Genomic DNA, 14,466 nt, shown 5'->3' with positions numbered 1-14,466 from the left:
CGAGTTTACTCCATTGCTCTGCAATCATCTGCAGTCTCTTTGCACTCAAACAAAAACAATCATTTGGAGACAAATGAAACAATGGCAGGATGTTGGAGGAATCAGATTATTCTGATTAACTTTTCAATTAGTGTTTCCATCTGTCACCAAATCTAGCTCTTGCTAAAAAAAAAAAAAAAAAAAAAAAAAAAGTTATTCTTAAAAGCAGAAAATACACCATCACAGAATGTTCTGTGCCTCATACTAGCTTCTTTTGTAAGGAAATTTTACACTGTGTTTTCAGTGCTCAAATTGACAGCTGGGAAAAGCGCCTCCATTACGGGCAAAATGTAACAGTAATTCACAGAATGACACAGAACCAGTGTTGCTTTTGCTGGTCATCTATAACGTGAAAGATAAGACACCTCTTAAGGAATCACAAATTGCCCTGTCCTGTTTGTATGACTTCAAGGCTTTTTCATAACTTACCATCTAAAAGTTTCCCGTGAAATACTGCCAGACCAGCAACTCTTCCAATAAAAGTGAAATAGGACAAATGGTCTTCATTACAGAGGCCTGAATTGGGATTGATCTGCAGTGTGTAGTTGTCCCTTGGGGAAGGAAAAGAGAGAAAAAGCTCATGTTTTTAAAGAAGAAATGCACGCGTTTGCCTTTTCCCCTGCCCCGTCATTTGCTTTCATGGTGCCAATGCCTTTTACCAGGCTTTCTGCCCCTGATGGGGAAAAGCTACAGGATGCGACTCGTTTACTTAGCCTCTGTCTGTCACCAGGACTGAGGTCCTATGGAGCCGGTGCCTATGCCCTTTGTAAGTTAAACTGTAAGAAAGGGTTTCTAGTTGACTATTTTTGATCTGCAAAAGTGCCAGTCTCACAGGCTCCAGCCGAATACCTTGGGAAGATGCGATTGATCACGTAACAAAGGGGCTGTGAAAGAATGAACTGGCAATGAGGGCTTTAGGTTCTCTGAGGGAGAGGCTGTTCGTTTGGAGATCAAGATTTTCCTTGTGGGCCCAACATTTGGTCTGACTGCCGCCGCGCCCTGCCAGGCCCCAAGGGCGCCGGTGACAGCCCACCGCTGCCTTATCAGTGCAAACGACAAAAATGCTCCCCCGTCCGTCTTTGGTCCCAACATCATGAGGATCCGTGGTTTCCAAGTTGGGCTCTACAGACCGACCCTCTCAGGGGACCTTTGGGAATGCAGGTGAGAGCTGAGGATCCTGCCCCCCTACCCTGCCTGCCTCTTTCATGGTTCTGATCAGTTTTACACTGCATGCTTTCTTCTGGGACAACAACACACAACAACAAACAAGCCAGGCGATTCTTGGCTGGAGCGCCCGGGCAGGATCCTGAGGGTGCCTTCCAGCAAGGTCCACAACTATTCTACGTGGTATGCGGGTCCACAGCACGGAGCAGGAATGGTTGGCCTTGTGAGCACCCAATGCTGGATTCCTGAGAAAGCACTGGAACCTGTCTTAGTTTCCTTGCTCAGCAACAATGAGATCCCAGAGCCCAGGGTGGGGCAGGGATGGGGGGGGGGGTCTGGTTCTTCCCTGAAGGTCCAGCAAAATGGGCCCTCCTCAAAGTGCATCAGAAGTTGCCTTTAAAGTAACTTGAGAAACTATTTTTGTCTATGAGAGGGGGATGACTTTCAGAATTCTGACATTGACAAATTCTCCTGAATTAACATAACATTACGAATGACAATTGCTTCCTGTTCCTTACCATAAGTACCCAGCACATTTTTTATTTTAATTACAAGAACCTAACAGACAAGAAAAAAAATCATTTTTAGCTGTTGGCAGCGTACATTATTTCACCGGGAATAGGCAGAACCTGTTCTAGGCTCACAAGGGGTGGAGCGTGTGTTGGGTGTGGGAGGTGGGGATTGAAATCAGCCATGTTCATTCATTTCAAAAGAGCGAGCCGCTTAATCTGTCATTAAGTTGGAACTATTAAGAATGAAACCGTTTCCGTGGGGACACATTCTGAGTTCACTCCCCACACTTACGTGGCAGAGTACTCGAAGAGACCATAGTAGGGGTTGAACATCTCTTTGGACAGCAAGAAAAACCATTCTCTGGCCACGCCCCCATAGTCGAGGCCTTTCTCTGATTCAAACTCAATCCACAGTCTAGCTTTTAGGACATCCGGCCTTTTCACAGACATGATTCTCCGATAGGACTCTTCAAAAATGTTATTTCTGTGAAGTTTCATTTCAAACCTATTTGGAATATCAGCCTGCAAAAAAAGGAACAAAAAAGGCACACAATCATACAGTAAATATACCTTCCTTCTGAGAACAGAAAGGATGGCGGTCTTCCAACGCACAAGCAGCGAGCCTCCCGCCTTTGTGGATTTTCTTTGCGCACACAGACAGGCTCGCCCTCGCGCGGAGGCCCACAGAGCAGCCGCCAGCAGCGGTCAGGCGGAGCCCGCGGCACGTGCTGCGGAAGGAACTCGGCTGCGCAGGACACGGTCATCCTATCCCCCTTTTATAAATAACCGTGGGGAGCTTGATCCACCCCTGGCAACTGAAATACGGTCAACTCTATATACTGTTTCTGTCAAAGAAAGTGACTTTAGTCCAGGTCCTCCAAACCCCCGACCATCCCCAGTGGGCCAGGATGGGCGTGTTCACAACGGTGGTGGCGGGTCCAGCTGGTCCACGACGCCTACAGGCCGGTTCTGCTGCCCTGGGGAAGGGGCCCTGATTATCATGCCCAGTGGTGGGAAAGCATCCCAAAGGCCACAGGGAATAAATAGGAAAATAAAGAAGTACTTGACAAGCTGTAACTGCTTCCTGGAAAAATGAGGGACGGGCAGCCTTGCTGCGAAAATGGATTTGCAGAGTCAGTGAGGGAAAGTGCCATACAGAGTGACAGAGGGTGACGTTCACAAAGTCATCTCTTACTCCTGGGGGTGACGCAGGGGGTGCACGAAGCCCCTTTGCGGGGATAGTATGTGTTCAAATGTGAGTCATTTCAAAAGGGTTATTCAAGGGCTATGAGAATCAGGTTGTTGGGAGAGAGAAGAGAACCCTGACTGAGGGAACAGAGCCAGAGAAAGCACAGGAGACCGGGGAGACCTGAGTGGGGTGGGAGGACGAGGACTGGACGCTCTTCCTCCCTCAGTGGGAAACCACCAACAAGACAAAACACCCCCACGGCCAAAACACACAGTGAATGTGCAAACTGAGGAGGAAACCGATAAAACCTGTATCAGAGACATGAAGTCACAAAGGAAAACCGAAGGCATAATGTTGTCAAATTTGGGCTGATGAGTCAGTAGAAAGTATGATTAATTTAAAACTGCCTGAAAAATGTTACCGTGTTTCTCAGATTTGTGGAAATCTTGTAGGGTTTCCCAGTGAGAATTTCCATCTGAAAATTATACTTGGTCTTAATATGCCAAATACAGGGTCTGGCAGAAGCAACACCTGCTTGAGTGTGGTTGGTAGGGTAATAATATAAATGTAATAATTTATAGTTTTAATTTGAACATTTCACCTAAAATGTCACGTGGTATGTTTGAGTGTGATATTGTTGTATTACAGAATTACATGCTTATGATTTTGTAATAAAAGATTTTGTAATAAGACAGGGGTGTTATTTGTGCCGGACCCTGTGTTATGATATTACAAATTATATTGTTATCGATATTACAATTAAAATTACACTTCTGAATTTAAAGGGAAGGACTTGACCACTTTGCTAACTAGGCCCTAGGTTTTATTAAATAGAACCATAAGCAATCGCATAGGCTTCTCCGAATTTTTTTGACTAGGTCCTGGATTATTTTACTGCCCATAAAATCCTTTCTACCTTTTTATGTTATTACATAGGAAATTACCCTTCAGGTGATTTGATATGTAATATTAGTTCATCTTCACTTACCGTTTCTGTTAAAAAGAAAATTCAGATTGCAGATGCAGGTGGATCAAAGTGGAGTGAAAAAAGCAAAGTAATCTTTTTAGTACACACAGAAAAGCAGCGAACAAGTTGTTCTTACTGAAGTGACTTTGGTATCTTACAAAGGACTGAAACAGCAGTTTTGGAAGCATGTTACTCACAGGTTTCTTTAATTTCTTCCTAAAGTAGTCATATTTCTGCTTAAATTCTCTGGAGTAAGGAACCGCCTAGAAGATAAATGTACAAATATAAACAATGTATACAGTATGCTTAAAATTTTATGTAAACTGAGTCAACAATTAGAGAATTTCATGAATCATAAACGTTAAAATTCTCATTCTCCATATTATATTGAAATGTACATTTTGCACAGCACATGGAAAAGTTCTAGAAATGATTAATGCAAATCAGCACTGAATAGGACTTTCACCCCTGAAAACAACTATATTGCTACTCAAGAAGTCATTTAGGGATATGCTACATAAAATACACTTTCCAATACGACTTTTGCCTGAATATGAGTCAGGGTGTAATTTTTTTTTTTCGCTGTCATTGAGATACGAGGTATTGGTTATGATACTTTAAATACAATCCCAAAGTGACCCATCCTGTCATTCTGAAAAACACTAATCATGCTTTTAAAAGTCTTTGAGAGAAAGTATAATGAGCAGAGAGAGGCACCTGAACCGATACTCTTATCAAGGACTGTACGACCAGGTAGACGGCACTCTGGAAAAGTCTCCCATTGGCGAGTCAGGTTTGCCCCTTCCTACTTGGCAAGCAGCCTTGGGCAAGGGTTTCTCTTGGTCTTAAATGCCTCACCTCCAAGGCAGAGCGGTAGCACCGCAGGGGTGGCTCTGTAACTGAGCTAACCATCATTCCTCGAAAGTTCTGGAGTCTCTTTAGGCAAAGTAATAACATTTTAATATAGTCATTTAAATATTCTCTACTTGCTATGTTACAATGTAGCTTACCATAGCCAGAGCCCTGACTCCAAGCTAGTGAAAAGGCATACATAGATATATATTTTATGAAGCAGGAGGGACTGGCTTTTGCAAACACATGGATATAACTGTGGCAGCTTCATACTCAGAATGACTCATTGCTGTTTGGCAAATAGTGTGCATTCAGGCCAGAACAGTTCTGCTGATGTCTTTTTGGGCTAACTTTATAAAATATACTGGTCCTTAGTACAGTGTCTCCGGACTCCAAACCTTATACCTTCACCTTGCTTATTCCTAACTTGAAAAAGGAGAAATGAAAAACATAAGCCTCCCTTCTTCATACTGCTTTTGAGACAATCACACAAATAACTAAGCCAAAACAAAAACAACCACTCTTATAGCGAACAACGATCATGTCAGTGTTTCACTTTGTAATTCAAGAGCAAAAAAGACATGGTATTTACATAGTAAGGACAATTTATACTACTTATGGTCTTGCCTTCATTTTCAATCCACTCTTTATTTGCTGTTCCACTGAACACTGGATTTGCCCACATATCATATTTATTCTGGACAGTGTTTAGTCTGATGAAATCATGTATGAATTCTTATTCTAGAAAAGTAGAAATTTTGTCAGTATCTGGACAAGCACCAGTATAAGGAAAAGATACACTATTCTGACTTAAGCCAATAAGGATATTAACATGCTTCTTTCCCAACTATCACTCTATCCCATAACGAACTAAGATTTTCTATCTAGTTTATTTATTCATTCTTTGGTGATGCATTTGCCAATTTTTTCAACAGGCTATTTCTTGAGCAGCTCCTCTGTGCCAGGCATTTGCGGTGCTGGGGAGATAATGGCACATTAACCTAAGAGTTCTCTCCCTATTCCCTCCCGGAGCTGACAAGCTATTGTGAGCAACAGGTAAGAAGCAGCAAAGGAATAAATAGTGGTAAACAAGGAAAAAGAGGTAAGTTCCTGGAGGCTATTTTATAGGAGCTGATCAGGAAAGGGAAGGCAGGCCGCTCTGAGAAAAGGACATCTGAGCAGAAACCGGTGACGGGGGGGAGAACATCATGACAGGGACAGTGAGCGCAAAGCCGTGAGAAGGCAACGTATTCGGGGGGTGTTCTTAGCTGTGATTAACTGTGACAGAGGAAAATGAACCTAAAAAAATGTAGTCCCCGGGACTGTCCCATGCCAGCCTTAGAAAAGCGGACTTTCAGAACAGACTCTCCTGCCAGCCAGCTCTGGGACAACCTCTCCGCGATGGATTTGACTAGATGAACTAAGGTACCTCCGTTTCCAAAAATTTGATCCCCAGCAATTACTTTTTGTTTAAGTTCCCCCCCTCCCTGAAAATGTTGAAAAAAGGCTTAAACATTCATCCTTGTGAAGTTCAATAGTCTTACATGAAAACTGTCCCACAGAATACACTGTAAAAGGTTGCCCCCAGCCCGTGACATCGACTCCCTTGTCTGCTGTCTAACGTGGCAGCTGCTGGTCTCCGTCTAACGTGGCAGGCGCTGACTAGACGTGGGTAGGAATGAGATGCTGGGACATTTCTGGCCTTTCTCCTGCTGTGGGCTGGCGCCTGAATGCTGAAAAAATCTTTGTCTTCCTTCGGTACTTCTCTCTGGACGTAGTTCTTATACTGGAAGGAGAGGAGGTTTGTATGTTCTCCTCCTGAGAAGATTCCAGCAACGCAACAGGACAGAGACTTCCACAGGTGCAGCCTCCGAAAAGAACCATGGGTGTATCTTTCTTGTTTTGGCCAACTCATTTACTCTTCCATGAAAATATGGCATTCTGTTTTCTTATATACAACTTAACTTGTAAAATAAGCTATTTAAAAAAATCACACGTCTGTTGTTTAAAGCCCTTTTGCTCTGCCTAACACATGCTTTTTCTTTGGAGCTAAATGAAAACCTGACTTATTGTGCCAGACGGTTCTGAAGGCTTTCCCTTCCAGCTGTCCAGCTGACACTGGAGCTCTCTGGACAGAAGGGTCCCTGCGTGACGTGGGGACACTGGCGCGGCTACGCGCACCCCTGGGGCTCTAGTCCTCAGGAAGTTTTGGCAACAAAATTAGCTTTCTGACCTTCTGACAAATTGGGAATAATCAGGTCTTCCCTCCCTTCCAGAGGGGATCGCTGAGCGTGTCCAAGCAGCTGATTATCAAGTTCTTGGGAAAGTACAAAGTGTGACACAGCATGATAGTACTCATAAGAGCAGCAAGCACAAGGAGCACTTTACGAAAGCTTTTAATGGTGACATTTGTTACACAGACAGCATATTGACTGACGGTAACACTGCGCTGGGCTGACACAGAGAGGGTCCCCTCTCCCCTAATATATATTTTTAAAACTGGGGAAAAAGAGGAACTCTAGGTACCAGATAAGCAGAAGGACTCAACATGGAGAAATAAGTGGGCGCTGGACCTACACACAAGCGTCTCGGCTTGGCTATTAATCCTCCAGTGGGGGACACAGAACTTGGCCAACGGTCTGTGTGACTTAGGGAGCCGGAACAGAGTTCCCTGCTCAAAACTGACATCTGAAAAAGGGACAAGAAAAATCTACCCACTGGCCCAGGAAAGTTGCAAGGAAGCTTACCTTCTGTCCAGGACCATAAATGGAAGAAAAAGAAAAAGAAACAGACCTGTGATAAATTCATACTCCAAGGCTACACCAAAGTGGGTATGAAATCCATGGTTATGCTAAGTGGGGGTGAGTGAACCCAAGCTAAGTGGTTAACGGTAAATACAGGTCAGAACTTACAAAAGCCCCATGTGAAAAAAAAATGAAGGTGAGCACACACACAAATTATAAACTGAACCAGGCAATAAACTACAACTGAAGAGAATCTACAGACATAACAAGTGGAAATACTGTATGTCCCTGGGACCAGAGATAATAATCTGAAAAAGGCCAGAAAAGAGGCTATTTTAAGAATGATTAAAAAGCTGGAAGTATAAATATTTTTAAAAAAGGAAAGAACAGGACAGAAAAATAGCTTAAAAGATCAAGCAAATTAAAAAAGAGCGAATAGAGCTTTGAGCAATTAAACAGTCACTGAAATAATAGGTAAAATAAACCGATAAAGATAGATTATATAAAAAGATTAAGAAAAAATTAACTGAAAGAGCTGAGCCCACTATATACGGCAATAAGAGAGAGATGGAAATATGAAAGCTAAGAGACACAGAAGATAATTGTGAAAGTGAATCAATGACCCAAGAGTTACTGGTACAGGTATTTCAAAAGGATGGGAAATATGCAACATGTGAAGAAATAATTGCTGAGACTTTACTAGACTGGAGGAAAGACATGGTCCCAATGTCTTGAAGAGTCACAATGAGTCCAAAGCAGAATAAAGTTTTTAAAATTCATCCACCCTTAGGACAGAGTAAAACTGCAGGACATCAAATACCCAGAGGAAAATTCAAAACCACTAAAGAAAAGAGGAGTTACCCATAAAAAAAGATAATTAGATTAACAACAAACGCCTCATTATCAGTTAATGAGACCAGAAGACATGAAAGAGTATCTCCAAAGTACTTGAGAAAAATAAATGTTAACCAAGAATTCTATACTCAGCTAAACTGTAGTTTCACAGGGAGGTCCAGTAAGTCCCCTGAGACTCAGCAAGTGCTCCACTCAGGCTCCCACGGCCCTTGCTGCTGCGGAAGAGGGTCGCCGACTCGCGCGGACACCGGCACACCTGGGGAAGGTGAGTGGCTGGGCCCGCCCCGCAGCGGGCTGGTTCTCAGCGGGCCTGGGATGGGGCCCCAAACCTGCATTTCTGACAAGTTTCTGGGTGATACTGATACTCTTGATCTGTAGGCCATACTTTGGGAACTACGAACTAGAGGTGATATGTCATTAACAACAAAACTTAACCCAGAAAAAAAATGCAAGGGTCAGTGGTGGGCAAAGAAACCTGTTTACATCTAAGTGAAATTAGGTGAGCACTGAGACTGTTTGGAAAAAAAAAGATAAAATATTAATGATGGTTTGGGACATTTAAAGACAAGGTAGTTTTAAAATTCCACGGAACAATGGAAAACCGGAGTGGGAAGAATGGCACTAACGTCCCCTAATACTATATTGTCCGGGGGAGAGCAGAGAGTGATTAATTTTGACATTAAGTCAAGTATGCTGGTTAAAAATTTTAATGTGAGCACTAAGAGAATAGAAATAGAAAATACAACTTCCAGGCAAGTATAAAAAAAAAATGAGAGAAAATAAAGAGTACTCTGTCAATCTAATAGAAGGTAGGAAAGAAAACACCACAGCAAGAGACAGAAAGGACAGCCTAGACAAGTGCTAATGAAGAAGAATGAGTGGAACGCTTGGTAAAGCCAGTTACTGGGGGCATCTGACGGAGCTGTCTTGGTGAGATAAAACAGCCAGGAAAAATGTGGAAATGGGAATGGATAACTTAAACACCGCAGGCTTGATCTAATGGCATACATATGAAGAACACTTCTATACCCAAGAAAGACAGAATACACAGTCTTTTCAAACACGAAAGAACATTTACAAAAAATGGCCAAGCCTCCAAAGAAGTTTCAAATATCTGATAATCAATATTCCATATTAAATAGTCTCTGACCACAATGCAATAAAATTAGAAATCAGTAAGAAACAGGCAAAAATTCTCCCATCGTCTTAGAAACTAAAAAGCACATTCTAAATAACTTATAAGCCAAGGAGAAAAAAAATCACATGGAAATTACCAAATATTTGGAACTGAATGACAACAAAGACCAGATGTCTACACTAAGTTGATAATTACCTAAGGACACATGCTCTTACTGAAAGAAAAAGCGCTAATATTAAAGAGTAAACCAAGCTCTTTAAGAAAACAAAGAAATAGAGATCTCTCTTAGGGGCATATCTACCTGGATTTATGATGCTAACCAATTTTCAATAGTAATAAGACTACATTCTTGAGTGAACGTAGATGATCAATAAACCATATAAATGATTTGAAAAAGACTGAGAAATATCACATAAAATCTTCTGTCAGTTGAAAACAGCTTCGTTTCTTGAATTTACCTGTTTTTCATGATGGAGAAGAGATAAATGCGATTCTAGCAACTTATTGTGATTGTGAATAAAAAAAAAAGAAGCCATGGTAGGATGGCAGGTATTTATTAAGCTACATAGAGAAAAAGTAGTGGACTGTTTGAGCCCAGGCATTACCGGGCACTTTGTAAACTGTACCAGACCCGCTGAACAAATCGAATAAACAGACCCAACACATAACTAAAGGGATGTCAGGTACCAAGGTGCATTTGCACTACAGTATCATTTACGTTTTCAAATGGACTTACCTTTATAATTCACAACATAATTTGAACAGACTCATATTAAAGCCACGAAATTAGTGCTTTAAATATACCCATTGGCTTCTTAGCTTAGCTCTCAATATGATATGATAAATTTAACTTTCTTGTGCTCCTCCAGTTTTTAAAAGAATCCCAAATTTGCAGTCTTCTGTGGTCCCTGCACCTTCCCTGTAATTCCAAATCACCTCCTTGCACTGTTATTACCAGCAGGAGGCGCTGATGCACTCCCTGCTGAGGAGGTGCGCCCGGTTCTACAGACTCCTCCCAGGGCGCGGATACCAAGTGTCCATTACTACTGAATGTCCCAGGGCTCTCGGTCTTCCTTACGAACAGTGTGCGGCAGCATTTTAAGAAGGCAGCGCCATACCTAATGCAGAACTCGTTCTTTTCCCACCTGGCATACACGAAGGGACTATGAGAAAGTTAGTGGGTCAGCGGAGACAGAAATTCGTATCTGCCAGCTCCAGAGGTTAGCGACAACCTCACCCAAACTTTTATAGATTTTCAGCGCTGGAAGAGATTCAGAATACAGCTTAGATTTGTTAACATGCATGAACTGCCCTTGGCCTAAAGAAATGACAAAATTCTGCAAATACAGGGCTGGCTTTGCCTCGTACAAGAAGGAAGAGAGGACAATTTGTTACCCTTACAAGCCGCCCTTTCATAATGGACAAAAGAAAAGTTTTGCTACCATTATCACACCATTTTCTTTTCCTTTATAATGAAAGCCCCATGAAAAGGTAAATGCACCCGTACCTTCCCCAGAAGTACCTCACCCAGAAATTCTTGTGAGGAGGAGATGAGAGGAACGGTAAACTACTCAGTTACACCCAGGTGTGCAGTAATGTATAAGAAATGTGTGTTTTGATGCAACCAAAATGTGACACTGAACATTCAGAACTTGAGAATACTGACCGGGCCGGTAATAGCTGGGTTCTGCAGTCTTGGGTCTTCCCACTGAGTTATTTTGCTATCTGGAAATTAATATTAACAGAAAATCAGCATATTAGTTCAAATCTATTTTATGTCAAAATTCTTTCATAAATAATTATTTCTGGGTTTTCCAAAGCTGTCTAGTCCCCCAACCTGGCCCCCAAATGACTTAGTATTTCAGGGTTAGAAGAGAACGATTGTTTCTATGGCAAACCTCCTACATACTGTTTTTGTTAAAGACACTCGATCAAAAATGCACAACTAAAGTAAAATCATCTATTTACACTGCTTTTGGCAAGCAATCTGCTGAAATTTCAATTATAAACCCCCGTTCTTTCAAGGATTTATAACTTGATCTTGATTTTCATTTAATTGGGAAACAGGCACAAAAAGTCTTAGTCCACCAAAAGTTAATGAACACACGTGATTTTTTTCTCATTTCAAATACTTTTGCCTGTGCTTATGCTCTTGAAAAATCGCTTTCAATTAGGAAGCCTACACTGAACAAATGAATAATCCATGACATGTGTCACTTGTACGCACACAACAATCAAAGCAGCTAATAAGTAAGGCAGTCCAAAAAATGAAAGTGAGGTAGTGCAGAGGCGGCACCCAGGGAAACGCTTCCCTGCGGCCAAGTTGGCGAGAAGTGGTTTTCTTTCTTCCAAAAGAGTTAACGTTAGTAAGACTGTTCAATGCCACTTATACAGCACTACCCAGCAGCTACCCTTGATTATATGGGATTTGTGACTGTGTATAATTAAGAAGACTTTATGGATTACGGTGTGTGCATGCCCGTGCGGTGGGGACGGGATGAACCCACATGAAAGACAATGGGGAGGAGAGACTGGGGGAAAAGGAGTTCTCTCTGGAGTTTTAGGAAATCTAAGTTGGTTTTAAAAAATGGGAAATTATTTGAGAAACATATTGAACGTAATTATTTCCTGTACATTCTGTTAGTGAACTGATAAGAATAACTCATAAATTTGGTTATAATGACCATACCAGGAATATTTCAGAGTCTGGTATTATAATTATTTTAATAGAAGCAGAGATAAAGTTTTAAAATAAAGTTACCAAAGCACATAATGATTCTAGATTTGTGAGTGCTGGAAGAGAATTCATACGAAGTGTTTTGACCATTCTAGAGCGTTTTAATGGAAGCAAAAGGCATTTTTGGGTCCCTTACCTTGAAAACAGAACATTTTGGAAAGCAAAAGTTGCTACTGCGATGGAGAACAGTAGAGCGGGAAATGAAGTAATGGGAACAATAGGGCCGAGGAGTAACTGCCTTGGGCTCTAACTGCAAGCGCTGGGTGTTGTCATCAAAGCAGAAGATAAATGAATGACAACTCCCAAATCTTCAGTCCAGACCTGAACGGCAAGCTCCACCCCAGACATCTGCACCTGCATTTCCCACAGGTCTCTGCGGCCCAACTCTGTCAACACCAAATCCGTCACCCTCCAACCCCCGCGCTGCTCCTGCGATCCTGCGTTCACAGCCCATCCACTGCTCGAATCCGGAATCCGCACACACCCTTCTCCGCCCTCGCCATTCACCTCTGCTGGTCCCCAACCCGCCCCAGCCTCGCTCTGCCAAGGCTCCTTTCGGAGCGCTCATCTTTTCCCCGGACCCTCCTCCCCGCTTCCCTGGCCTCAGTCTCATCCCTGCTCAGAACTCTCATGACAGCTCTGCCAAAAGGATCTTTCTAGAAGACAAATCTACTGTCACGTCCACTGGAAAGCCCCTGAGGGGCTCCCTCCTGCCTGCAGAAGGGCCCGAGTTCCCACAGCTGGCAGACCCCCTATGACCTGACGTCTGTGCCGCCGGCCTCGCCGGTGCCCTGGCCGTGGGAAGCCCCGCTGCGTTTCTCTCGTTGGGCACCGTCAGCACCTGCACGTGCCTTCCCCCCATGGGAAGCACTTTTCACTGGGCGTGCCTGACGGGTCTTCCCCATCATCTGGGATCTGTCTGAGAAGTAATCCATTCTGCAGCCAGGCCCCCGGCCCCCGGCCCCCGGCCCGCTGCGGCCACTCAGCCACTTCCCAAGCAGGTGTGCCCTGCCTCGTCTGCTTCTACATTAACAAGACACTTACAACGCTCCCTGGTCCTCCCTGCTAGAACACATGCCCCTCAAGGACAGGGGCTGTGTGTTATTCCTCCCTGCGGCCTCCTCTCCACCATTTAACACATTTCCTAGCAGCAACAGGAGCTTAACAATATGCTATTTTTTTAAATGACCAAACGACGTAGATAGTGAAAACGAAGTTCCTTTAAAATTGTCCGAGCTTCCAGAACCATACAAGTTTCTGTGTGGTTACAATAAAGACTCATTTTGCAGCTAAGTACAGTCAATATATGAATGCATGGTGGCCAGTTATCCATTCCCTCCCACCCTAAAATTTTTGGACTCTAAATTTGAATTGTGTCTTCGAGTCATTTTTCAAATAAAGGGACAAGAATGAAGTAAAAGAATGAGAAAGTCAACCTGGCGACTATTAACTGGTTTGGTAAGGCTGTGGGCAGAACAGGCTGAAAACAGGATTTATAGCATCGGTGGAATTTAATTTTCTCTCCTAGCTTCATGTGGCAGATACCTGTGGCCCGTTACTGAGCTGCTGGGAATATCTGGTCTTTAAGAACGACACAAGTCCTCAAAGAGAGGGAGAGATTGAGCTCCAGGTCTTCCCTTGACCTTCTGCACCAGGCCTGAGACAAACAAGCTATTCCATAAATGTCAGCCAAATGAATCAAGACATCTACAGAGACTGGTACTGAGCATTCTCTCTTCTGAAATTTAACTTTTAAGATGGTTGAAATTATTAATCTTGAAAATGTCTAACTTCTCAAGAGTTTACGAAGCGGAAAACAAATAACTTAATTATTTTAAAGGTAAGTGCATCGCAGTCTTTGGCATTCAGAGTGCAGCCACCTGTCCCAGGGATGTTGGGAGACGGCGTGGCTCTGAATAACTCATAAGATGACTGCTTTCACAGTAAAATGGCTTATGAAGGGTGACCTGGTTTCTGTTCTGTGCCAGCAAAATGAGATGCTGAATTTTGCTCGAAATCAGATGCTGGAAAACTGTTTGGAAAGGGAGGCTCATTCGGAAGGCAGGGAAATTTCTAATGTCACCACCAGGCAATTCAGTTCATTTTGGAGTGTCGCGATCAGCCTGACAAAAAGCCGCTTACAAAGACAGGTATTCTGCACTTTTCATAAGCTGGATTTTGGGGAAAAGGCATATGAACTGAACTCTGTTTCACTGACGGGTACCCCTTAATCGCCTTCCACTGAGTAAACCTTGACAAATTGGGAGAA

At 42.9% G+C, this 14,466-nt stretch overlaps 1 protein-coding gene across 9 annotated transcripts in view; it reads right to left on the bottom strand.

The window, feature by feature from the left end:
- NEDD4L (NEDD4 like E3 ubiquitin protein ligase) overlaps nucleotides 1–14,466 on the bottom strand; it is a 298,669-nt gene that overhangs the window by 21,033 nt on the left and 263,170 nt on the right. For all 9 annotated transcript variants that reach the window (XM_054583731.1, XM_054583732.1, XM_054583733.1 and 6 more), the window contains 4 exons: nucleotides 11,127–11,185; nucleotides 4,069–4,134; nucleotides 2,008–2,237; nucleotides 469–590 (listed from right to left, as the gene is read on the bottom strand). In XM_054583731.1, the coding sequence (XP_054439706.1) occupies nucleotides 469–590; nucleotides 2,008–2,237; nucleotides 4,069–4,134; nucleotides 11,127–11,185 (477 nt within the window). The remainder of the gene's footprint in view (nucleotides 1–468; nucleotides 591–2,007; nucleotides 2,238–4,068; nucleotides 4,135–11,126; nucleotides 11,186–14,466) is intronic.

This window comes from Pteronotus mesoamericanus, unplaced genomic scaffold (genome assembly GCF_021234165.1).
Source record: "Pteronotus mesoamericanus isolate MK-2021 breed Mesoamerican mustached bat unplaced genomic scaffold, CSHL_Meso_final contig_74, whole genome shotgun sequence".
In the NCBI taxonomy this organism is placed as follows: Eukaryota; Metazoa; Chordata; class Mammalia; order Chiroptera; family Mormoopidae; genus Pteronotus; species Pteronotus mesoamericanus.
This window is presented reverse-complemented; position numbering and strand designations above follow the sequence as displayed.